Source organism: Penicillium daleae (assembly GCF_028827525.1).
Source record: "Penicillium daleae strain IBT 16125 chromosome Unknown utg000002l_segment0_segment0, whole genome shotgun sequence".
NCBI classification, from domain to species: Eukaryota; Fungi; Ascomycota; class Eurotiomycetes; order Eurotiales; family Aspergillaceae; genus Penicillium; species Penicillium daleae.
In genome coordinates, this window is record NW_026623150.1 from 1,932,871 (window position 1) to 1,958,194 (window position 25,324).

Genomic DNA, 25,324 nt, shown 5'->3' on the forward strand with positions numbered 1-25,324 from the left:
GTGGAGGCCATGTCGTCTTTGAGCCTGAGGCAGAAAATAAGCTCCATGAACAGGGCCAAAACAACATCGCGGGATCTACGAACGCCTAGCGATTACAGCTTCAACACCCCCGCCACCATGACGCTACTCGACTCCCACTTGGAGCAAATTGCTCTTTCATCAAGTGCTATTGCTGAATTACCGTGCGTACTTTCTTATCCCTCAAGCAGATCTTCGTCCGTCGGCTTACAAAACAATTACATCCAGATTCCCAGCGCCCCGCACCTTCACGAACGCGCTACTAGGCTCGCACGACATCACCGCCTTAATTCGCGATACCGAGGTCCATGAAAGAGCACTGTTCCAGGTTGACCCTTCGGCAAAGGCCCAAGGTGCACAAAGACGTGCTAACCGGCGCGGGACAACATTCCCTGCTGAGTCCGAGACCGAATCCATGGCCAGTCGTATCTACTCCGCCCGGAACAACCGCAACCAGTCGGCTGTAGCTCGAGTCTTGGGCTCTGATATGATGGATGAAATCAAGCGGTCAGCTGGTACATCTACCAGGGGTCCACGAGGAGAAGTCAACATTGAGGTCTTGCTTCGTGGAGCAGAGATTCTATGCAATGTCTAGTAAGTCTACCGTAACACCTTCGATGACCCCCAATCTAACCGATTGATAGTCCCGTTGCAGGTGCACAAGAGAAGATTGCTAGCTTGCGCTACCGCCATGAGATGATTGCCGAATCGATTGTGCGGCTAGAAGACCGCGTCGCTACCAATACCGCGGAGCTGGAGCAGATGCGTCACTCATACGGAGATGACGAGGATGATTATGCCCCCATGCCTGCTTCGCAAACAGATATTCCCGATGTTACCGACGAGGACATTGAACGTGAACTGGCTGAAATTAGAGAACTGGAGCGAAGGAAACGTGCGCTAGAGGCGCGAGTCACTGGCATGGATCGCGATCTCGGAGGTCTCATGGGCTGAACTGGCGCTTGACTATGCTCTCTCTTGAAAAGATCCTTGCGATCTTTGAATCATTAATTTCGCCCATGACCACCCACGTCTTAAGCTGAAATGGCCAGAGGCGATTTGGGAACGTCCCAGAGCAGATCCCAGAGGAGATCCCCAAAAGGACGATCATATGTCGTGTCAGCTTTCCACTCGAATGGTCATTGGTCATCCCCATGGCTCATTTGGTGCTGTACAGTACGGGTGCGCAATACTACCCGCACTCATGGGCTTGCTTCGATGATGCCCAGGAGGGATGAATGAACCCCCACACAGCGGTATGGCACTTTCGAGAATCGCAACCTCTATCCACAACAGTCCAGGCTCCATACACCTGACGTTAGACTATCTTGTGCACTTATTTGGAGCTCTGGGTATCCAACTGTTCAGCAGTGTGCCTGACAAGATGTCCCCCATCTGATGAGTGCGATGATGGCTCCGAAGAGCCTTTAACTAGTCACCCATGTTTGACTTTGATGATTGTTGAGATATACAATGGAAAATTTCTCTTTTTCAGATATATGATATATCTCCAAATCCAACTTGTCTGGAATACACTCTAGTTTGATGATAGTAAGCCAACGTGGCAAAGAAGCCATTGGGTTCTGGCAACACTCGTGCATGCCTACTACCTCTGCAACTTTTGTATCGGTAATTAGTTCTTTATCAGAGTGCTTGAACAGTTCATGTATTGTTATTTCCTCTTTCCAGTGAGTTCTCTGCCAAGGCCTGTGAGCACGAGACTCCGTATAGCTTTGGGGGCATACCTCTTGTTGAAAATCGACCAAGATCTCCTCCATTAAGACCAACTAAAGTCTGCAAGAATAATTCGCCCAAGTAGTCTTCATGGATTATTCAGCGCAAAAGTTGTGCGCGTAAAATCCAGTATAATTCGACCAGGCACCGAGTCACCGTCGAAATGTTCGATTGAGTCGCCCGGGCGGATGCCAAGACTGGTCTCCCGACCTCATCTCTCCAGCCCAAATTCCACCCTGCCATCAGTCCCAGCCATCCCAGGCTTCTTCCGACCCGCTTGCGTGATAAGGAAGTGACCTTCGTCGGGTCTTTGTTCTTCATTTCACACGAATACTCGGGTCAACCCATACCAGCCTCCCCTTTCCCGGTCCACCTTGCCCGCCTTCACACGCCGATTTCCAAGTCCGTCTCTGTGGTCGCAAATATGGATGGTGCTCAAGGCCAGCCAGGCCAGCAGCAGCCGCAACAGCAGCAGCAGCCCATGGTACAGCCACAGCAGCACTCCAACTTGATTCGAACCGATCAAGTCCAGAAACTCCCCCACCTGAATGACCAGCAGAAGGCGCAGCACACACAGTTGGTGCGCAACCTGTGGGAGGCGCTGAACACCCGTGATCCGCAGAGTCATGAATACCAAACTGCGCATATGAAGCTGTCACAGCTGTCGCAGAACTTGATGAAGGGTATGCGAATGTTCCAACAGACCCGACAGCAAGCGCTCCAGCAGCATCAAGCCCAAGCCGCCGCCGCGGTCGCCGCGCAACAGCAACAGGGCCAGCCTCAGCAGGGTCAGCCGGTCCAACGCACCCAGTCCAACAACCCGCAAAACCTCACCCAGTTGCTCCCCCAGATCCAGGCCAAGGTCAGCGCGCTGAACTTCTACCTTCCTCCGAATGTCACCCAGGAGCAGGTTCAAAACTGGATTCCCGAGGCTCGCCTTCGATATGGTATCGCGCTACAGAAGCAGGAGGTTGGGCGGGCTCGGATCACAGACTTGCGCCAGCAGTTTGCGCAGCGACAGGGCCAGGGCAACATGACACAGGAGGAAATGCAAGAGTTCAAGACTCGACAGCTCGCGGCCGAGAAGCTGTTCCGGGAAGGTAGCGAGTTCCTTGTCAAGTTCAAGGAACAGCAGGAAAGCTTCAAGGCCCAGCAGTCCGGTCAGCAGATGAGTCAACAACAGGGACATATGACGGGCGCACCTTCAATACAACAGCCTGCAGTTCCCGCAGGAGCAGCAGCGAATGTGGCCGCGCCGCAAGCTGCTCCTCCAAACCAGGCCGGTGTTGCGGCAAATGCTATGCCTGGCCAGGCTCCAGCTCCAGCACCCCACACCATCAACTCGGCTGTAAATGCGGCTCGTAGTCAAGCTGGACAGGCGATGTCGCCGTCAACATCACAACCAGGGCAGGTACCTTCTGCGTCCTCGGCCGGTGGGACGACACCCGCGCCTTCCAATGCGCAACCACCAGTTCAGCGACCCCAACCACCATCGCAACAGGGCACGCCCGGCGCGCAAGTGAGCTTTAGTCAAACCCCAAATGCGGATGGATCCACGCCTACTCCAACTGGACCACCCCAGCCTATGAACCAAGGACCCCCTCGACCTCTCTCACAACAAGCCGCGATGCAGCAAGCTGCCAACTACAACACCAGCAATCAAGGTCAGCAGCAGAACCAGCAAGTCAACCAGGCAGCAAACAATCAGCAAATTCACCCTCCCGGCTACCTTACCAACCGCTCAACAGAAACCCCCAACCGCAGCATCAACATGGTCATCCCCAAGAACTTGAACGTCTCAACTCCCGAACCAGTCCCGATGCCTAGCTCTCGCCCCACCTTCTCTGGCGGTCCCAGCCACAACCAGATGGGTGTGATGGGCCAGCCAGCCATCCAGAAACACCCCGGCTACGTGCTCGAAGGTGAGGGTCAGCACGTCCTCAGTAAGAAGATGCTCGACATCCTCGTTCGCCAAGTCACCGGCGGCGGCGAGGGTGAGATGCTATCCCCGGATGCAGAAGAGGTAAGCAAGCAAAACTGAACCAATCCTGAAGCGAGAATAACCCCCAAACAAAATATAAACAAAGACTAACCCCCCATCCTCACAGTTCATGCTTCAGATGGCCGATGACTTCGTCGACGACGTGATCACCCAAGCCTGCCGTCTGGCCAAGCTGCGCCCTACCTCGACCCTCGAGATCCGCGACATCCAGCTCGTGCTGGAGCGCAACTACAACATGCGTATCTCCGGATTCGCAACCGATGACCTCCGCACCGTCAAGAAGCCCCAGCCCACCCAGGGCTGGCTGCAAAAGATGTCTGCCATCCAGGCGGCCAAGGTCACCCAAGGCCGGTCTGAGTGAGTGCTGTCACCGTCACGACAAACCGAGGACTCAACAACAATGATGCTCCCTTCAATTCCTTCTCGCATCATTCGTTTCTCTCGGAATCACTCACTCACTCCCCGTTTCCTCTTGTTTTTTCCGGTCAACATTTTGCGTTTGCGGGTGGCTGCGGTGCTTGCGGATCTCTCTATTTCCAAACCTCGAGAAGTCCTGGCGTTTCAAATTAGGCAGAAGCAGGGGGATCAAGTTTTCACGTCTTTCCACCTTTACATCGTCATTCCTCTTTTATTTCGCTCTTCTCCCAATGGGTTTCAAGGTTTCTAGCTCGGTTCGACTACGATCAACTTTGAGATATCCTGCTTTGCGTGTGTTTCTAGGGGCGGGACGCGGAAGGGGGGGCGACTGGCGTTTTTGATATTCCTTTTCTACTGCTTTTGGACTTGGAAATATGCGAATCTAGGGAAATGGAGATACATTGTAATACAGTAGCAAGTTCTGCGTTTGGTAGATTTGCTTCGATTAACTTTCTATAATTGTACGAAAGCGTTTCCAGGGTATGTATGCATGGGGAATTACTCGAGAACTCACGCTATTCGATACGATGGTTGGTTGCCACAAGAACTATTACTACGTTTCAAGGGGAAGTACTTTGGATTCTATCTACACGACATTTACAGATTGACGCATATACAGCAATTACCATTACCCCCAAAGTAGGGATCGCGCATCATCTATGTGCCATTCAAATGAAGGCTTCTACTGTATAACCTATAAGCCTAGTATATAAGCATACCATCTACAAGTAAATCTACATCCAAGGAAAAGAGAGAAAAAGAATCACACAGAACAACTGAAAGCCCCCAGGCTCAAACTTCAATTCTAGTATCACGCTCACGGGGTGTGTCTCTGATATTCAACATGAAGAAACAACATACATATCACGATTCTCTAATGGAGCACAAGCACAAGCACGATCCAAAGAAAAGGGGGACACGGTCAGGATCAGACGGTCCAGTCAAGTACATGAACATGAATAGGAAAGAAGTAGAACAAGAACGAGGACGAGGACGAGGACGAGGACGAGGACGAGGACGAGGACGAGCTAAGCCGAGGGTAAAGTCGGGAGCTGGCATGACAAAGTGGTATAGTGATTGGTACAGGGTATGTAGTGATTCTCACAGGGACAAATTAAGCAAAAACAGGATAATAGGTACGCTAAGAAAAGAAACGGTTCCAAGGATGGAGTTGTAGAAAAAGGAAAATGAAAGGGAAAGGGAAAGGCATGGTGGAGGTGAGTCGGTGAGACTGGATAAGGAATGTAAGTCTAGGAGAAAATGAAAGACATCGGATGCATCGCTTGTAAAAGAGTGAATCGTTGATAGTTCGCAAGACACAGAGTTCAGTGCAGCAAGGGGATTATCACCGGCGCTTGTTCGCGAGGTAGTCTTCGCCTCGGTCAATTTCCTTGCCCTTGGTAGAGGTTGGTGGGTGCTCGTCGGTTGGCACGGGAGGAAGATCCTTATCAGACAATCGACGACCCTGTCGGCTGTGCGAGCTGTGACCGCCGACGCTGCTAGCTTCGCCAGCTTCATCAACGATGGGTAGGGTAGAGGTTGGGCCGGGACCGGCTGCATCTGCGGGATCCCACACAGTGGCCAGGGTGCGAGGGTGCGTCACCGATACATCCTTCGCCGCCTCCTTCTCGGCTGCCTGCATGGTGCGCTCGACAGAGGAAGACCGGGACTGACGCTTCTCATTCACTACTCTAGCTGAAGCCTGCGACTCACGTCGCCGCTCGGCTTCTTCTTTTGACATGGTAATGCCCTTGACAAATTTCACAAATCGATCTCCATAGTTCTCTGGTGGAATCGGAGAGATTTGAGTCCGATCGTGCGAGAGGCCCTTGAAGAAATTCTCAATCTTCTTGACCATACCGTAGTGCGTGAGACAGTCAATGATGCCAAGATAGTAAATCTCGTCGCCAAAGGAACCGTCCTCGCGGGTGGCGCGGAACCCGCCGTCGTCAGAGTAGAATTTGAGATTCATTTTCCGCGAATCTAGAACCTCTTCTGGCATCTTGGCCGCGGATTTGTCCAAGGGCACTGGTCGCTCACGCTTGATCAGCATGCGCAGTTCACGAGCCTTGCGTTCGTTCTCGAGTTTCGACGGCGTCCGCATCAGCATGTTACCCTTGGCCTCCTCTTCACGATCGCCACCGGGTTGGAAGACCTGAAGCGTCTTGTCACGGAGTTTCTCTTCGTTGCCGCGCTCAACATCGTGAATGCCAACAAGTAGGGAATAATCCATGATCTTGAGCTTCTTGAGCAGTTCCACGTCCTTGGTTAATTGCTCGATAAAGTCAAATCGTCGTTCAGGTCCACACTGCAGATGGCGATCTCTCCGAACCCAATTCAGATCTTTCATGGTCGCCCGTGGGTTCCGCTCCAGATCAGACTCCTGCAGATCACGGCCAACGGTCGAGCCTTTCAGATCGAACGTTTGGTGAATATCGCGGTGTGGAGGGAACAGGTTGTTCATAACGACGAAGTGGATCTTGCGGCCGTACGCCATCTTCACTCGGTGTAGACCGTAGAACTGCGAGATCAAGGTGTTGGGATTCTCTTGCACATGATTATAGTACAGCGGCAAGATCTTCCGCAGGAGCTTGTGCTCGGAATGGTGGATGGTCTTGATGATGTATTTGTAGTCGCGCGAGAAGTAGAAGAAACTGCCACTCTTCCCGGGCGAGCCCAGTTCGGACAGGATATACTTGCTGGTCAAAGACATTAGGTAGTCGGCAGGATCGATGTTGAACTTTGCGCGCAAGTGTCGAAACACCCACGGCGCATAGTCCTTGAATTTGAAGTCGTATTTTGCGGAGGGGATCAACTCGTTGCCGGTGCTATCAATGGTCAGTCATGGAAATTGGCGGGAGAATATCACAGAGTTCAGGACGCGGGTGGCCATACATATCAAATGAGAACTTGTGTTTAGCGTCAAAGTCTGCGGGGGTCAGCTCCCGGTCAACCTTTGCATTGATCCGGGAGACCGTAAACCGGATACCCGTCAACATGTTGTATGCGGTAACATAGTTGACGTGATTCTGGTCAACTTTGGTACCGACTATCACTCGTTCGTCATCATCATCCTCGCGCCGTCGCCGTGATGCTCGCTTTTGTTTGATAGCCTCCGCCCAGCGAGCGGCTTCCTCATCCGGTACTGTTTCATCCACGGATTCTGACTGTGCTCTTGTTGAACGTCGAATCAGGCTGAATGATGTGCGGCGCGTTCCGGGCGAGGGGGGGGAGAGTCGGCCGGTAGCGTAAGCGATATCTTCGCCTTGGTCGCGGCTGTTTCGCCGACCACTGGGGGCTCTTGGAACTTGTAGCGAGTGTCGATGCCGCAGACTGGACTGCTGTGATTCTGGCATGAGGGTAGGATCGGGAGAGGAGGGAGCGGGAGGGGAGGAGTAGTGGTGATGACTGGAGTTTGGTCCCGGTGTCAATCGATCCGGATCTGGAGAGTGACGACCGGTGTCATCGGAATTGGGAATCTGCAGTAGGGAAGTCGATGGGCTTGTAGCCCGATCTGAGACTGCGGTTTCATCTGCGGAGGGGCAGTGAGAATCACCGTTGACCATCGTCTTCCCCGGCGCAGATCGGTGGCTCCAGCTCGTAGTGCTACCATTGACCTGTTGATTTGAAGTCGGCACCATCGCAGAGCCTGCTCCAGGTCCAGCATCCGAGGGTTTACGATCCAACATGGCTGATGGCCGAGCATTGTCTCGGGGATCCCTGATGGAGCCATTGCCTAGCGAGTGCATACTGCCGTCCTTGGAGTGCGGGAGGTCGCGCGTATAGGAGCCGATGCTGGAGCGGGTGCCATTCAGAGAATATGCGCTACCGTTCTTTAGATTGGTGATCACTGGGCGATCATTCTGGTGGGAGTCGTGGTTTGCGTCGCCGTTGGGCCAGTTGGTCCACAGGAAGGTGTTTCCGACGGAGCTTTTGTCGTGAGACTTGCGATGTGGAGATTCGAACGAGCGGGGAGGATGGGTCGTGGTGGTGGTCGCCGTAGCCGTCTGGTAGGATTCGCTCGAAAAGGACGGCATGATTATGTTTGGGGGTACAAGAGCGTGGAGAGGATTCTTAGGGACACCGGGGGGTGGGCGTGACGTGAGCTCTGCGTGGGCCGGCAACCCGAAGTGACGGCAATGAGCCTTATTGGTGGAGAGGCACCAAGATTGAGAACCGGACCGCAAGCCAGCGGATCAGAATGAGAGGAAGGAGCAGGGGAAGACGGTGAGGTTGGACGAATGGTGTCGAAAAAGTTGATCTCTACCCGGAGATGGCGGCCAGGCCAAGGCGTGGCAAGATGGAGGGTTTTCAACGGATAAACATGATCGGGGTTCACGGGGAGGCTCCAGCGTTTCGGGAGAGCGAAGACAGCAGAAGAAAGAAATTGGCGGAAGAAGGGATGTTCTCGATGAGATGGTTGATGTTGAAGACGGGGGGAGGGGGGTGCTGAAGTTGGACGAGTCGAGTGGGTTGAGTGATTGAGTTGAGGTCGTGATTTGAGGGTTGTCGGGGAGAGCGAGCGAGCGAGCGAGAGAAAGACGGGGGGGGGGGGCCCAGGGGACCCGGCGTAATTACGTTGCACGTCGGTATGGATCAGTCCAAGTTACCCTCCTCCGATCTCCACAGCTCAGCTGGGCTGGCTCCTGCATCATTATTTAATTACTCTGCCAGACTGACGGTCCGTATTTGAGCACGTTATTTGACCAATACTTGTACGATGGGGCTCTATGATCAATCGAGAAATATTGCCGGAGCCACGTAGAAAGACCTTGAAAGAAGACATGTGTAAAGATCCTTTAAAAGAGAGAAGGCCGAAGCGTACTTAGCTAGACCTTTTCCTTAGTTTCTTTTCCTTAGTTTTCGAACTGCTATTGTACTAGCCTACAAGGTGCTTGACTGTATGAAGTCTGGTTCGATAAAGACCTACGAACTGGCCGTAGCGAGTACATCCAGGCATCCCAAGTAACTGGAACCGTTCTTATCTATCGCACCCTCAAATCAATATCATCCCAAACCAGGTTCTTCATCGATCCTGTCTCCAGATCGATGCGACCGAACAAAAACGAACAACTCCATAAACTCCCTGGACCATACACGGGATCTCTCCCGCCGACTCGCCCTTTTATGCGAAGACTTGTACAGTCTAATGAATCCACCCACGGGCCCTCGACAACTCAGCGACCGCATGGGAGGGTACCGATCGGAGACAATTGGAGCTGCCCCTCCAATATCTGCAAGGAGGTTTCTTTTTCGGTGACGTACTGGTAGCATACCCTCCATTCTAACTGGAGAAGGAGGCATCATGCAAACCATCCATAGGGCTACCCTGGAGTTTATTCACGGGTGTATTGCGCCAATTGTCTCTGCCACATCTTGGAGGAGGTATCGTGGATCGTGTCCACTGAGGTTAGCCTGGATAGGGTAAGGAACTGGCGGTGCCTGACCCAAAGAGTGGCGCAGCAACTTAGTTTTTCGCGCGACGAAACCCTATGGAGTATCGTTGGAAAGTGTGGGCTTTGAATGATTGTAATTTTGTGACTATCCTCATACCTCGAGAGGAAAATTTTGAGTCGATCTCATACAAGATCAAGGACTTTGTCTCTGCACTTGAGTATTGGAAGATCACGTATAGAATAGACGTTATTTTGACCAGGAACCTCAGATTCTTCCCGTTTCATGCAAGCTAGACGAGCTCCAGGAATGGCGCAAGAAAAAAGTAAAAAGAACCAAATCCATGCAGAATTCCCAACTCGCTCGAAATTGGTCCGAAAGCCTTAAATTGCATCCCCATCACGTGCACGAACAGGCTTAAATTGGCGGCGGCCTAAAATAGTTCGTTTCCGGCTTTTAGTCTAGGAGATCGTTCACCTGACAACACCGTAGATGTTTAGGGGGAATAACCGCTACCGCTTAAGCCAAGATACTTTATTACATCCAAGAAAAAGTCTCCGACACTCTATTATCTTCATCTCCGGGGTGCTTCTAGAAGACAATCCTCAAGGTCTGGTGCTGTACTACTGTACTAGTTACCAGTTCCGCCCCTGACTATACTCGGCTTATGCACTTTTATTCCAAAAATAACCGCCTGCTCCACATTCAATATTAATATCCGTAGCCTTCGTATGATATGCACTTGGTAAATTTTGCGAGGGATGACTATGACCACCCTTTTAAGTATATGAGTTTCTAGATGGCTTTCTAATCGTTTTCAGCGTCCAGAGCCAGATCTTAGATCTTATAACTGAAAAGAGCAGCGTCGGACAAGAACAGGGCTGCAGCAATAAGCTCAGCTATAATTAATCAACAGCAGCATTTTCGAAAATATACTAAAATAACGTATATGATGATATTCTTACACTATCCCTGTGAGGCTCCTAGGTCGAGTTCTTCGCGCAGTCCGCGAGAGCGTGGCCTCGTACTTCTCATGCAGTGACGATGCAAGAGAGTGTTTGAGAGTTGGGAGAAACCGCAAGCAAAGCATTAGACTGATACTGCGGTACATTTGATGATCCCATTTTGGTGAGAGGGACTTCAACAGGACAGTACTAAATACTTAGAGCTCTCAAGACTAACAGCAATGCAACGTCCACAGCTTCAACTTGCAAAGCGAAACGAAACAGCTCTTCTAGTGTACTGTCCTCCCATTTCTATACTTTCCATCAAGTCCGACATCTTCTGTACACCCTAGGACTCCTGTACAAACCCCCACACAAGCAATCCATCCCCAATCCTAACCTCCACCCCAAAGTCTACTATACAGCAATAGCTAAAAGGATCATCGAACCACGTCCACAACCAGCAAACAAACCCTAGCAAGGACTCGCCAGATCCCAGAAAAAAGTACATACACTACAGTACTCCCTAGCAACATGTTAACCGGAAACGGGAGACCCCACCAATAAGACCTCACACTCCCCAACTAACTGACCTCTAACTTAGATACGGAGATAGATGGATGACTATTGACAACACATTCCCGCGCGGCGAGGCTGCTTATCACGGCGCGTGTTGAAACGTGCCAAGCTGTGGCTGTGGCGGTGATTATTACTGTGCTGTGCTAGGGTCCTAGGAGTGTTGAGGTTAGTCAGGTGATCCTCTCAACTAACGTAATTCCCGGCCGTCCGGAACACCCCTAAACACCATAGTAAACACGATATTTCAGGTCGCTATATATCAACAACAATATATAATATTTCTTGATTTTTGGTAGGATAGTTCCTGGTAATGCATTGACTAGTATAGATCCATCAATAAATAGATTACATAGTTATTTACATATATTACTAAAAATACACGCCGACAAGGTGATGCATATTTATATATTAATATTACACTACCTCAAAATAGTTTTTGACCTGATAAATATACTTAATGTGACATATTTGATACTTGAATATCCCTTCAACTTATATAAACCCTTGTGGGTTGAAATATCATAATCTGAAATATCGTATTTAGTATGGTGTTTGGGGTGTTCAGGACGGCCGGGTGTTCGAGACGGCTGGGAACTACGTTAACTGCCAAGATTACAGTACAGTGTGTTACTGGACGGATATACACCAGACTCACACCAGACCCAAGGTAGATCAGATTCATTTACATAGAAAGATTGTTCCGGTAATATACCCTTATTTCTTCTCCGGGGAGGGATCAAATTCCCATGATGAAGCGAACGTCCTTGATTGAGATTTAGTTTGACTACGGAAGAACCCAGTACCCAGTATTTCGACTACTGATCCAGCAAAGACCTCAACTCATACCCATCCCTCCCATGAGCGGCACCACACACACAGCCTACAAAATCAAAACAAGGCACAGAGCACGGATCAAAAGAGATTCCAATTCAACCAGAGTCTCCCATAGAAACCGGACAGAAAGACCACGGATTTCGACAGAGAGCACGGGGGAAAAGAGAAACAAAAGACATCGAACCAAAGCACAATTTCCCCATTGAACACAACCCACCGCAAGACGCCATCCTTTCGACTTTGGAGGTAAAAAGACAAAGTCCATCATAACAAAGATATTCCCAGAAAACAAGACAGCGCGGAGTTAATAAAAAGAAGGGGAGCAACAAAAAAGAGTCCATCAAAACCATCAAAGCTGTCATAGCCAGAGCCAGAGGTAGAGTCGAGTCACCAAGATCGAGGTGTCGATAAGAGGGAGGGGGAGAGGAGGCAAAGAAATTACAGCGGAAGAGAAAAAATAGCACCATAGGGAATCAAATCGCCCTCCCGAAGAAACAAAAAGCGCACGTGAGAGAAAAAATGGGAGGACTACAGTGATGCTGATCCTCTATTTCTTGGGGGCCGCACGCTTCTTGGCTGCGGGTTTGGGCGCCGCTGTGGTCTTGGTGACACGGCCAGACTTGGTCTTGCCGATGACCTTGGGCTGATCAACGACCGCCGGTGCCTGGAAGGACAAGGTTAGTGAACTGAGGATCAACGAGGATACATCGACGTCACGGTTGGTTGGTGAGTTCAGAGAGAGAGAGACAATAGGGCTACATACGGCAGTGGTCGTGGTCTTGCGGGCCTTACCAGAGTTGGCCTTGGGCTTGGCAGCCGTGGTCTTCTTGGTGGTGCTAGCCTTCTTGGCCGCAGAGGTCTTGGGAGCCGCCTTGGTGGCAGTCTTCTTGGGAGCAGAAGTAGTCTTCTTGGTGGCAGCGGCCTTGGCGGCGGGCTTTTGTTGAGGTTGTGAGTAATTTGGACGATGATGAATTCGCGCCAGCGAGTTGAGATTGCTTACCTTGGCGGCGGCGGTGGTGGCCTTCTTAACAGCAGGCTTAGCAGCGGGCTTGGGGGCAGGCTCCTTCTTGGCCAGCTTCACGGGACCAGAGGGACCTATGAGGGACGCGTCAGCATACGATCAAAACACAAGAGTAAAGACGAGGAGAACCCCGCGCGCTCTTGCAAGAACAAACAACATTGACACGGGATGACAATGAGCTGATGACAAGCAATGCGCGCAGGGAATCAACCGAGATCAATTGGGACTTACCCTTGGGCTGAGTGAACTCGCCCTTCTCAACACCAGCCTTGATGGCCTTGTTGAACTGGGCGTCAAAGGTGGCCTGAGACGCGACGTTGATCTTGTTGTTCGACGACACATACTTCTTAATGGCCTGGCGGCTATCATGGGGCAGGTGAGTCAGTACGTGCGTACGGAAGGGAGTCAAAAAGCAAGAATCATCACGCGCTGGTCCGGACCGCGGGAGGGCGATCAGACCAGAGCGCGGCGACGAGATGTTGCGCGCAACAAGTACGTACCTGGAACCATTGCGCTCTTTCAGCTATTGACAGAAAGGCCAGTTAGCAATGCAAAAGAAGAATTAAAAGCCATCCCCATGGATGTGGTGGCTGCATGCGAGCCTCAGACCGGACGTGTCACGGTCGGGCGCGCGACCCGAGATCACAACAAGCCGGGCGGGGATGGTGATCTACTCACGTTGACAATAGCATCCTTGATCATATCTATATGAATAAAATCAGCAGACGTTCGCGACACCAGCGATACCTATTTTAATTTTACGCGATGGGGGACGCGTGCAGGATCAGAAGAAACATACCACGGTAGGAGGCGTGAGCCGGAGCGGCGGCCTTCTTGGTCACGCTGGTAGCCTTCTTGGGAGGCATGGTTGGGGAGATAAAGGGGGTTTGGATTGTGTGTGTTATTTAGAAAGAGGGTGGAAGGAGTATAAGCAGGAAGACCTGGAAGATTTTGAAGAAGAGAAGTAGGCGTTGGGGGAAGAGGAGAAAGAAGAGGAAGAAGAAGCAGCAAGCGGAAGGGTGGGAAGAGCAGCGGGGCATCCGCGATTTATAGGCGGCGGGTCTTGGGTGTTGACACAAGATCACCCTCTCCCCCCGGGCGCCTCTCCCATCACACGGGTCTTTTTCCCTCGTCGCGTTTCTTTTTGATATTTCGTACTCTGATCATCTGCTGTTGCTGGACTAACTACTCCTTTCTTCGTATTGACAAAGTTATCTTGCAGTGACTCTGTGAGTCCTCTCGTTTCTTTACTATCTCGTTGCTGACGCTCGCCTTGCAAAATGGTTGGCGGCGCGCATTCCCCCAGATGGCAGACCAAATTGACGAGGGGGGGACTCCATTCTCGCACCTTTGAGAGACAATCGAGTCTGCAATTTGCAATCTGCACTGCGTCTCTCCAGACCAGTGCGTTCTTTCTATCTGTAGAGATACTCTCCTGTCTCCTCGGATGGCCAGAAATCGCGCACTCTATCCGGCAACCCAATCGACCAGACGTACTTCAACAGCACGATGGACACCAACTCTAGATTCTCTTTTTCCGGTACGTAGATCGTCTATTTCCCCCATGATCTACCAAAGGGGCTTTTTTTGTCTTCTTTTCTCTCCCTAGAGCTTATTCTGGCATGGACACATTCCACTGGAACCGGAGGGGATCGACCAGCCCGTGGAACTCCTTTCCGTCTTCGCACAACACTGGGAGGCAATGATAATACAATCATGGAATCCAGATCTTCCCTCCTGTGTGAACCTAAAAAGCAGAATATAGCCGAGAACAGCTATCCACCAGCTGTAAAGATAGGTGTTGGTCCACTGCTACTCGTTTCTTGCTCCGAATCATGCCTGGGTCAGTATGTACCCAACCGTAGTCCGGTCGATGATAGAGTGGACCAACCATTAATCGCCCTGTGAATATATAAAGTATCACTACAGTAATAATAGGTACTCTAGTACATGTCTATCATCGTGATATACTTCGATTTCAGATGCATCCGATGGGAAAAAGCTTCCCTCCTTGCGTGTTGGTGGTGCCTTGAGGACCTGCAGCCGTCACGAGGCACATGCGTTGGCACCCCCGCTGGAAAGGGAAAAAAGCCTGGGCCACTTGGTCCATGGTACGCCGCAGTGACTCGATGATGTCGTGACTCGGACTGGATGTACAGCGCAACTTAGCAGATTGGGGATGGCCCTCGATCGGTCTGGTGTTGTGGTGGTTTGTCTAGCGGAGGGGAGATGCTGTGGCTTGCTCAAACCCTAACTTGGCTGCCATCTTAACTGACCGCTTGCTCTGTTGCCCGTGATCATCATCCACGTCTATTGGCAACGTGATCATAACTACGGGGAATTTTAATACTTGATGATACTAGTTTAGCTATTGATAAGACATAGTTATTACATTTGACGTGATATTCTTTCTATTAAGCACTATCCATACAAGTGAAAGCTATACTCGTACAAGGGTGGTGGCAAATGGAGGGCATCACGGAGGGGGTAACTCGATATATATCCTAGGTTCTCAACGGCCAACCGGGCATCACCACGAATCGGCATCCTACTTCCCCCTTAGATCACTAGATCAACGATCTCGAGCCAATAGAATCAAATATCAAGGTGTATTTTCTACCGTTCTGCTCCACTGATCGCTGAGCTCGTTGATTGCCCATCCACTAGTACGTGCCCCAGCCTGATCTGCCCGTCGTCGGACTTGAATCAACACAACTGCTGGGATAATCTACGGGCTATCAACACCTCAAGCTACAATAAACAACAAAACATAAACATTTACAGCTAAATCAAGACCACTTGAAAATTCTTTACGTATTCTAAATCCCAATTCAAGGACAGAAATCGACTCGTAAGCACGCCGTGAGGGGGAGATCACGATGCCTGATCCGGCTGCTCGCCCGCATCGAATCAAGGGACTCGATGGACGAACGACTGATCCCACTCCACACAATGCTCTTCTATCCTTTTGAAACAGATAATAAGTTGCCCATGATTGATTTCAATCCAGGTTTACGACCTTTTAACAATTTACAACATTCATGGTTGGGATCACTGGTCTTTTGTTGGTTGCTCATCCTCGGCAGCATCTCGCTTAGCTCTGGTCAATCTATACAACTGCACCACTTTGAACTCCACCCTTACGGCCACCACCAAGGCCGCAAGTGACCAAATTCAAGGAATACGAAAAAGAAATGCTTGTTTCTCACATATGTCATGATTTTTGTACAAATTCAGGATCCGTGGGAGTAAGGATCAGCCGAAAAGAGTGGATATCCTTTGTACCACGTCGAGGACATGATCCTCTGATCCTACACGCACAACCGCCAAGAGACATGTATGGTTTATGTAGATGGATGGGAAATCGTAAACACCACCTGTTTATCTGGTAAAAAATTTTGATTTTCGCTGGTATGAGATGCTAGACTCCATGCCATGGATCAGGGTAGTCGGGATGGCCGGATGGGAAGTCACTGTCCACCCGCCGACCGAGATCATGAAAAGCGCACCGCCATTAAAAAAAAAAAAAAAAAAGACAAACCGGATAACACCAACGCCTAGCTCGTAGAGAGATCGAGAAAATGAGATAACGAAATTTTATCCGCCTGGACGAGGAAACCCTGCTGGAATATCCCAGTCGAAGGGAATTGACTGCCGCGTCGTAGACCCCCTCATGTCGCAAAGCACCCACCGAGCACCGAGAAACTAATTCGCACCACGAGGCTTCGCCTTAGCCTCCTTCTTAGCCTTGGCCTCGTCCTTCTTGCGTTTCTTCTGTTCTTGCAGCTTCTCGTCGTGTTTCCGCTTGAGAGTGGCCTTCTCTGCCTCCGTACGCGCGACCGGCTTGAAGAATCCCTCTAACCGCGACTGCTGCGCACTCTTGAGGTTCTTGGTCAAGCGCGCGGCACCATTACGCACGCGATCCTCGTTGAAGCCCTTGTCCGTCACCAGGAACTGCACCAAACCTTCCACGTCCGGCGCCTCCCACTTGAAGTCGCAGTCGGGGTGGTTCGCGTCACGGACGTCCGGGTTGGCGAACAGCTCGCGCGCGTCCTGGTATGGCCACTCCTCTGGAATCACGTATTTCTTCTTCGGGTCTTCGTTCATGAACTCGATTACCTTTTCGAGGGTGCCGTGTTCGCGGATCAGGGCGAGTGCGGTGCTCGGGCCGACCTTGGGGATGGGCTCGAGATAGTCGCATCCAAGGAGAATGCAAAGGTCAATGAACTAAAGTAGTCAAGTCGTGGCGAGATTAGCACTTTGAAATATAGTTTTTGCAAAGCCTTGCGAACTCGTGGGTCAAACAGCATACCTGCTTGCGGTCCATGTCAAGCCCTTCCATCGCCTTGTCCAAGTGAATCTCCAGAATGGGCTCCTTCCGCTGCTCACTAAACGTCAAGTGGCGCAACAGAATCGGTGCATCGAAACACAACGTATCCATATCCTCGGACGCAGCGGCATAGACCTTGCCCCCGCGCGCCAGCACAGCGCACTGTGCCTCTGCCTCAGTCGGCGCATCGATATAGGGAATGCCCATCAACTTCAGCAGCTTCTTGCACTCGGCGTTGTGCTCGCGGGTTACCCGCACCGTCCGCCGCGAGAATTTCTCGACCTCCTCTGCGGTACCAGTCTCCTTGGCTTCCTCGTGCGCTTCGGTTGCTTCCGCCTTGCGTGCGCCACGCTTGGCCAGTTCGCCGGACTTCAGCTTGGGCGGGGCTCCGTCGAAGACGTACAGTGGCTTGATGCCGTTGTCGACCATACGTAGGGTTCGGTAGAACATGCCCATCAGGTGTGAGGTCGTCTCACCAGACTCACTCATGAGCTGCTGGCCTTCGGATCGCACTGCAATAAGGAAACTGTAGATACTCATGGATCTGTGTTACGTTAGTGGTGCTCCTTCGTTGGACTGTCGCATCACAGATTGTAGACGTACGCGTCCTAAAATTCAAAATACCCAGATTGTCAGTCATTGATAAGCGTCGGATATTTTGTATTTTGCAATTTTCGACTCACAATCGCGACCTTGCGGCCGAAATGGTTCTTGATCTCACCCGTCTTGACCGCATCGGGGGCATTCTCGGAGATGACCTGGTAGAGATCTAGCGCTTGGTTAGCAGATATTCCGAATTGGAGGTCCATGAATTTCACACACTCTTGATACCCATCTTGGCAGATTGTTTGGCGGATGCCAGTCACGGTTGAGAGTTGCGCAGGACTTAGTTCTCAAGCTCCCGGAGCTTCCCACCACGAGAGTGACGCGCTCGCTGTTCAAACGCGCGCCGCCATTAAACCAAATGGGGTTTAGCGTCTCGAACCACATGACCCAGGAACACTCCGCAAACACCTACACGTGACCGGCGCCGAAGCAGGCCCATTAATGCCTCAGGCCACAATCCTATCGGTCGAGAACCGGAGCCCCCCAACCCCGCCTTCCTACTCCCGGAGTCTGCTTTGCGGGATGAGGTGCAAGTTCCCAGCATGAAGCGGAATCGCATCCATTTTGAGGCCAATGGCGATGCTTCGCCTCCCTCGCCGGGAGGGGGCTTCACGCCGGAGGACCAGCGACAGGCGCATGTCCCGAAGATCTCCCGCAGGATACGCGCATGCACGGAATGCAAAAAGCACAAGGTTCGTTGTGACATGAAGGCAGGTGAGTCGACATGCTCGCGGTGTCGGCGCATGGGCCTGGAGTGCGTTGTCAACAAGAGCCTCCAAACGTTGTTGGAGGATGAGGCCGAGTAAGTTAGCCCTAACTTCGGTGTCCCTGGAATCTCTCCTATGGGAGGTAGGAGTACATGTTGCCCTACGATTTCAATGCTAATCCTATCACTATGGATAGTTGGAAGACCATGATCGAGCTGGCAATGACCGACCTGCTTAGGAAGTCACAGCTCCCAGAATTATCATACTATCAGGCCGGCGGCGGAGCGATTGAGACGCCTTCGAAGAAGCGGGGGCGCAAAGACTCGACGGTATCGGTGGATGAATCTGGCCATACCTTCGGACATCACAGCAAGAACAACTCGGCGGATACTACGTCAGGAAGGTTTACCGGGTCTAGCTCGTCTAGCTATGCCTTTTCTCAACAACAGCCGCAGTATAAGATCGATCGTGAGGAGACAAGTGCGACTTCGCTCGTGACGGCTCCTATGGGAAGTTTGTACGAGGTGACGCAGCTCAGCGAAAACCGTGAAAATTCGCCGAGCGAGGATTATGCGCCGGACCAGGCATTGGTGACCGATTTTATTTCGCGCGGCGTGGTTGATCTCCAGGAGGCCGAAGAACTGTTCCATCACTTCGATCAGGTGCTCAACAGGTACCTCTGGGATGGGGCATTGCTAGCACATAAGGACTTGACTTCCGCCCGGAGATCATCGTCTATGTTGTCCGCTGCTATTCTTGCCGTGACGGCACTTCATATGCCTAGCAAGGAGCGAACATTCGATACTTGCTACACAGAGTTTGCAAAGCTGGCCTCTGAATCGATGCTTGGACATCACCATACTATGGACGACATTCGGGCACTATGTATTGGGGCCTTCTGGCTTGCCGATGTGAGCTGGAAGCTCTCTGGCTACGCTGTTCGCATTGCGACTGAGCGAAATGTCCACCAATTCTTCCGGAAAGCTGTACAGGGCTCTCCTGAGCACAAGGAACAAGCCAGATTATGGTACCTTCTATATGTATGCTTGATCGATATACCGCAAAATCTGCTCTAGATTGCTAACTGCATCAAGACCCTTGAACACCACTTCTCGATCGCTTACGGTCGACCTCCCATCATCCACGAAGACCCAGCCATCACACAACACAATACGTTTACGCAATCACCCACGATATCCCAAGGCGACCTAAGGCTGCACAGCCAGGTTGATCTGTTCATAGTCCTGACCCGTATATACTTCGCATTCGGTCCTGACGTGGACCTCGAGGTTCCTGAGAGCGAATTCCCAAAAATCGACCAGTATGATCAAGAACTGGGAGATTGGAAATCAGCCTGGTTACCGCGTCTTGGTATGTTACTTTGATGATCGATTCGATCCTTTTACTAACTCAATATCAGCTGGGAGTCGACATGTCGGTGCATACCCTTACAAAGCCGTCTACATGCACTATAACTTTTCCCGACTGCAGTTGAACTCGGTCGCCCTTCGAACATATCATTCTTCTACCACTTCCAAAGCCATGTCGCCCGAGCGCAGGAAACGTGCCAACATTGCCATTGAATCAGCGATCGCCACCCTCCAGGTGGTTCTAGATGAGAAAGACATCCAGCGCGCTCTGGTCGGCGTGCCGCTGTACCTCCACAGCATGATTACATTTGCGGCGGTATTCCTTTTGAAAATCGCGGTCAAGTCATGCTCCAACCAATGCGGTCAAGGCCAAAGCACTTCTATCTCCTCAGCAGGTCTTGTCATTGACATTCCCTACGTGCGCAATCTAGTGGGGCGCATTGTCGATGTGATGGTGTCTTGTAGTCAGCGAGCCAGCGAGCGTCATCTGAGCCACCACATTGCTCGCGGTCTGCGAAAGATGCTCACTGGACTGGAAGAGTGGGAGAAGCGGAATGGCACCCAGCAGTCAGGCGGGCCCACGCCCCAGTCGGAGACATCCTCGCTGTTCAAGCCGGTCATCATCCCTGGCGCTCAAATTCTGGGTGAGCGAGATACGATCTTGAACCATCCCCCTCCGCTCCTGGGCGTGGCACCACTATCTGCGGAGCGTAGCAATGGGTTCGATCCGGGTCTTGGGCTGGCTAAGCACGAGCCGGGCCTTTCAGAAGGCTCGATGGATCCTATGATGGCGGATCTGTGGGGATTTGACGAAGAGTACTTCCCCACGGGCGTGTTTGATTTCTTGCAGAGTCAGATGCCGGCGTGATGGAGAGCTGTATTGCCATATGCTGGTTGGCACTGTGTATCTTCTTTGGATAACCCCTTGTACATAATGATCCGGACTGATGTAGGATAATTATAATTGTCCAGTTGAATATAGGCGATTACAGTCTCTAGAAATACAGACACAATAATGGTTCTCGTCCCACTTGTATCTCCCGCCGCATATACTTGCCCCATGTGTGCTGGCCTGAAATCCGGCCCCGGTAACCCTGCGTATGCCGAGTCTCCCGAGTACAGAAAAGCACACGAGCACCGAAAAAGTCCGAGCCGGGGACCAGACACCGAAACAAGGCATACCAGACTCGGGCAATCGATCGAATGGTTTAGTGTAATGACATCCCCGCCTCGCGGCGTCAGGGACCCCAGATCCTTTCCGCGCTGGCTTACGCTCGGTGATTTGCGCGTCCCACAATTGCCGAGGTTCTCCGACGGCTAGCGCATATTTGATTGAGCTCCCCCGCAACAAAACCGACAGATAACTTCGTTGTAGACAACATTCTCCGCTCTCATCTTTTCATTTTGTTTGTTCTTATATTCTTGTTCTTGTGAGAATGATGAATCGCTCTGTTCTACGCGCGGCTGCGCGTTCGCTCCAGGCTGGTCGTCCCGTCGCTGGTCGCCGGTATGCTTCCTCGGCGGTGTTTAATTGGGAGGACCCCCTCGCTGCGGAGGAGCTGTACACAGCAGAGGAGTTGGCTATTCAGGACACTGCGCGGCAATATTGCCAGGAACGGTTGATGCCGCGGATTCTGGGTGCGTATCTCCAATTGACCGACCGCGTTGCGGTGTTACTTGGGCATTGATACTAACAGTGACCTGGTACTGAACAGAGGCCTACCGCAACGAGGACTATGACCGCAGGATCCTGGAGGAGATGGGCGAGCTCGGCCTTCTGGGCGCTTCAATTGAGGGATACGAGTGTGCTGGCGTGAGCACCGTGGCCTCGGGCCTGATCACAAAGGAGGTCGAGCGCGTGGACTCTGGATACCGATCAGGCATGTCGGTGCAGAGTTCATTAGCGATGACGGGTATCTACGAGTTCGGTACGGAGGAGCAGAAGCAACGGTTCCTGCCTGGCCTGGCCAAGGGCAAGCTGTCTGGTTGCTTCGGTCTGACGGAGCCCAATCATGGCTCCGACCCTGGCTCCATGGAAACCGTGGCCCGCGAGCACCCGACACAGAAGGGCACATACCTGTTGAGCGGCAGCAAGACCTGGATCACCAACTCGCCCATCGCGGATCTGGCGCTGGTCTGGGCCAAGTTGGAGTCGACGGGCAAGATCAAGGGTTTCATCGTCGAGCGCTCGCGCTGCCCGCCGGGTACCTTCGAGACCCCCGCTATTAAGAATAAGACCGCCCTGCGTGCGTCCATCACTGGTATGATCCAGATGGATGACTGTCCCGTGCCGGCGGAGAATATGTTGCCCGATGTCGAGGGCCTGACGGGGCCGTTTACCTGCCTGAACAGTGCTCGTCTGGGAATTGCCTTTGGCGCCATGGGTGCCTTGGAGGACTGTCTTGCCCGTGCTCGGGAGTACAGTCTCGAGCGCAAGCAGTTCAAGGGTAACCCACTGGCTAAGTACCAGCTGGTTCAGAAGAAGCTGGCCGATGCGGCTACGGACGCTGCTTATGGCACGCTGGCTGCGGTACAAGTAGCTCGTCTGAAGGATGCTGGCAAGGCCACGGCCGAAATGATTTCCATGATTAAGCGCCAAAACTGCGATCGGGCTCTGGCCAATTCACGGATGTACGTTTGCTTTTTTTTTTTGCCCGGTTCATGTATCTTCCGATGGCTGGTCTTGAGATGAGACGCTAACTTTCTGATCCCTACAGCCTCCAAGAAATATTTGGTGGTAATGCTGCCAGTGATGAATACCATATTGGTCGCCATGTGGCCAATCTGTTCGTGGTGCAGACCTACGAGGGTCAGAGCGATATTCATGGTAAGATCTCTCCGCATCGTTGCATGCCCAATTTTGAGACTGGTTCTTTTGGGCCGAAAGCTGATTATTTTCTTTTTCTTTGACAGCTTTGATCCTGGGCCGGGCTATTACCGGCAAGCAGGCCTTTGTTTGAAGTGGTATTGGGTTATCTTGTACTACGTCTTGCATTTCTTTCTTTCTTCCCTGTACTCAGGGTTATAAACTTGTATAGAATCTTCCCAGCGTGGAAGAAATCGGAGCGCGGATTCCTTCCCCATCAGGACAAGGCGGGCGCCTCACCCGCACGTGACATCATCCGAGGGGCTAAAAATGAAAAACTGAGGCATCAACTTTGGGCATACTGAACTACATATGATAAAAGTAGATGTATCTCGTAAATTGGACGTCTGACGAGTATGAGGGACGCCTATACATGGTAAATTACATCCGGAAACAACCAAATACAGACCAAACCAGCCCTACGAGACCTACGAAGGTCCTCGCCAAAAATACACACGGGGCGGGATGTGTCATGGTGTGGCGCGTATTGGTAATACCCATCAGACACCCGCCCGCCCACTTTCCCCCTCTTTCTTCTTCTTTCTCTTCTTCCTTTTCCACACAAAGACGTAACCGTACGTGGAAACAGCCTGACTGATCCAACTGTGGCCCCCCTCCTCCTCGCTGACCATCCTTTTTTCCTCCCGCTCCAGTCTTCCCTTCCCTCCTACATACCACTTCAACCCGTCGTCATGGCTCTCAAGCGCATTAACAAGGAACTCACTGATCTCGGCCGGTAAGGATCTGCCCACCAACCGAACACCACCACCCGTAACCCCTCTACGGGTGTGGCCAGCACACGAGCGAGAAACTGGAGAGAGACTGACATTTTTCTTCGTTCGATAGGGATCCCCCGTCCTCCTGCTCCGCTGGCCCCGTTGGAGATGACCTGGTATGGTTTCTTGTCGTTCTTCGTCCCCCTCGTTCTTGACGGTCGCTCGCTGCCAAGTGAAGCCTTATCGTGCCGTGGGGCTGAAATGAGAGCCCCTCAAAAACGCAGATAATGGGATCGGTCGAGGGATGATGTGGATTTGATGATGATGTACTAACAAGTGATTTTTTCTCTCTATAGTTCCACTGGCAAGCAACTATCATGGGTCCTGTAAGTCGATTCATTCTATTCCTTCAATCGGCTGGCTGCGGAGGGGCTGTGGAGGGGCTATGCAGCCGTCACCAAAAGTCTTTCCATCGCAGTCCCAAACACAGCACGATTGACGATTCTGGTTTTTGGTATCATTCATACTAATATGTCTTTCTACAGACTGACTCGCCATACTCCGGAGGTGTCTTCTTCCTCACCATCCATTTCCCCACGGACTACCCATTCAAGCCGCCCAAGGTCAACTTCACCACCCGCATCTACCACCCCAACATCAACTCCAACGGCAGTATCTGTCTGGACATCCTGAGGGACCAATGGAGCCCTGCTCTCACTATCTCTAAAGGTGCGTTGAATCCCAATTCGCCGAATCAAAAACTATTTTGCCACACTCGGCGCCAAGACGAAAAATCTCGTTGCTAATTCATATCTCTCTCTAGTCCTGCTCTCCATTTGCTCGATGCTCACAGACCCCAACCCGGATGACCCCTTGGTGCCCGAGATCGCGCATGTCTACAAGACGGACCGCCCCCGGTACGAGGCGACGGCTCGTGAATGGACACGCAAGTACGCTATTTGATCGGCAATTATTCAACAAATCTGCCCTCCTCCTTCCTTCTGTGCGACCATGACTCAAGTCTAACCCCCGTCGCCTCTGCATCTTCTTTTTATTACTTCGTTAGATTCAAATCCGCGAAGCCTGGCGTACCGTGGTCGTAGAAACTTTGTGATGGTTCCAAATGCGTCTTCGTCGTTTTCTGCGTCTTCGCCGCTGTTTTATGTTTCTCTCTTGCCTTGTGTGTGATGCGCGCGCACCGCTTTGCTACGTCTAAACCCATCTTTGCGTTTCTCTCGTCTGTGTGTGTTAATTAACTGGGACATGGCATATTCCAACGATCATTATGACCAAACTCCTCCTGCATATGGCATCTTCTTTCTTTGAACCTCGAGGCTTCTCGGGGGGTCGTGGTTTTCACGAGACCTGTTCTCCGATTCGTCTTTGCTATTTTTCTATTCGGCAAGATCAAAAAAAAGGAACCGGATCATCCATGAAAAAGTCCTTTTACTTTGGCGACAATTGCCTTGGGGAATCTCATGCTTCGGCCAACAGAATCCCCTGCTTCGTGCGAACCATCGATGAACAAAAGGCTCTTTTTACTTGTTGGAGGGAGACACTGGGACGCTAAACGCTGGGTGGAATGGGATTGAATCGAGGAAATGATATTAATGATGATCTGGAGAGTGCTGTTGGGGTTGGGCTTCGTGTCCTGGATGTGCTGGATTAGGCTGGCAGAGGAGGGCTGTTACGATTTTCTTTCTTGTCGTCGATAGCAATTACTAGCACAATCCAGGCAGGCCCGTCTCTGTGTGATGAACAATTTTTTTGTAGATTAAATTGGGGT

The 25,324-nt window shown here is 51.6% G+C and overlaps 8 protein-coding genes across 8 annotated transcripts; 5 read left to right on the plus strand and 3 right to left on the minus strand.

Moving 5' to 3' along the window:
- Positions 1-117: 117 nt before the first annotated feature.
- N7458_001717 (uncharacterized protein) lies at positions 118-972 on the plus strand (the record flags this gene model as incomplete). Its single annotated transcript, XM_056905100.1, has 3 exons — positions 118-182; positions 247-612; positions 663-972. 3 exons carry the CDS (start codon positions 118-120, stop codon positions 970-972), a joined length of 741 nt encoding a protein of 246 aa, XP_056769207.1.
- A 1,204-nt stretch (positions 973-2,176) lies between these two features.
- N7458_001718 (putative transcription initiation factor TFIID subunit 12) lies at positions 2,177-4,115 on the plus strand (the record flags this gene model as incomplete). Its single annotated transcript, XM_056905101.1, has 2 exons — positions 2,177-3,775; positions 3,861-4,115. 2 exons carry the CDS (start codon positions 2,177-2,179, stop codon positions 4,113-4,115), a joined length of 1,854 nt encoding a protein of 617 aa, XP_056769208.1.
- A 1,401-nt stretch (positions 4,116-5,516) lies between these two features.
- Positions 5,517-8,208, minus strand: N7458_001719 (1-phosphatidylinositol-4-phosphate 5-kinase; the record flags this gene model as incomplete). Its single annotated transcript, XM_056905102.1, has 2 exons — positions 5,517-6,999; positions 7,067-8,208. 2 exons carry the CDS (start codon positions 8,206-8,208, stop codon positions 5,517-5,519), a joined length of 2,625 nt encoding a protein of 874 aa, XP_056769209.1.
- Positions 8,209-12,469: 4,261 nt separating this feature from the next.
- On the minus strand, positions 12,470-13,809 carry N7458_001720 (histone H1/H5 family protein; the record flags this gene model as incomplete). The annotated part of the gene is made up of 6 exons (XM_056905103.1): positions 12,470-12,586; positions 12,686-13,017; positions 13,175-13,305; positions 13,444-13,466; positions 13,622-13,647; positions 13,743-13,809. 6 exons carry the CDS (start codon positions 13,807-13,809, stop codon positions 12,470-12,472), a joined length of 696 nt encoding a protein of 231 aa, XP_056769210.1.
- A 2,839-nt stretch (positions 13,810-16,648) lies between these two features.
- On the minus strand, positions 16,649-18,108 carry fen1 (multifunctional nuclease RAD27; the record flags this gene model as incomplete). The annotated part of the gene is made up of 5 exons (XM_056905104.1): positions 16,649-17,170; positions 17,256-17,817; positions 17,877-17,881; positions 17,957-18,042; positions 18,096-18,108. 5 exons carry the CDS (start codon positions 18,106-18,108, stop codon positions 16,649-16,651), a joined length of 1,188 nt encoding a protein of 395 aa, XP_056769211.1.
- A 313-nt stretch (positions 18,109-18,421) lies between these two features.
- N7458_001722 (Transcriptional activator of proteases prtT) lies at positions 18,422-20,824 on the plus strand (the record flags this gene model as incomplete). The annotated part of the gene is made up of 4 exons (XM_056905105.1): positions 18,422-18,681; positions 18,783-19,626; positions 19,663-19,957; positions 20,007-20,824. 4 exons carry the CDS (start codon positions 18,422-18,424, stop codon positions 20,822-20,824), a joined length of 2,217 nt encoding a protein of 738 aa, XP_056769212.1.
- A 568-nt stretch (positions 20,825-21,392) lies between these two features.
- Positions 21,393-22,916, plus strand: N7458_001723 (acyl-CoA dehydrogenase; the record flags this gene model as incomplete). The annotated part of the gene is made up of 4 exons (XM_056905106.1): positions 21,393-21,594; positions 21,672-22,587; positions 22,674-22,783; positions 22,870-22,916. 4 exons carry the CDS (start codon positions 21,393-21,395, stop codon positions 22,914-22,916), a joined length of 1,275 nt encoding a protein of 424 aa, XP_056769213.1.
- Positions 22,917-23,514: 598 nt separating this feature from the next.
- N7458_001724 (putative ubiquitin conjugating enzyme (UbcD)) lies at positions 23,515-24,501 on the plus strand (the record flags this gene model as incomplete). The annotated part of the gene is made up of 5 exons (XM_056905107.1): positions 23,515-23,558; positions 23,669-23,714; positions 23,895-23,924; positions 24,084-24,267; positions 24,362-24,501. 5 exons carry the CDS (start codon positions 23,515-23,517, stop codon positions 24,499-24,501), a joined length of 444 nt encoding a protein of 147 aa, XP_056769214.1.
- Positions 24,502-25,324: the final 823 nt, after the last annotated feature.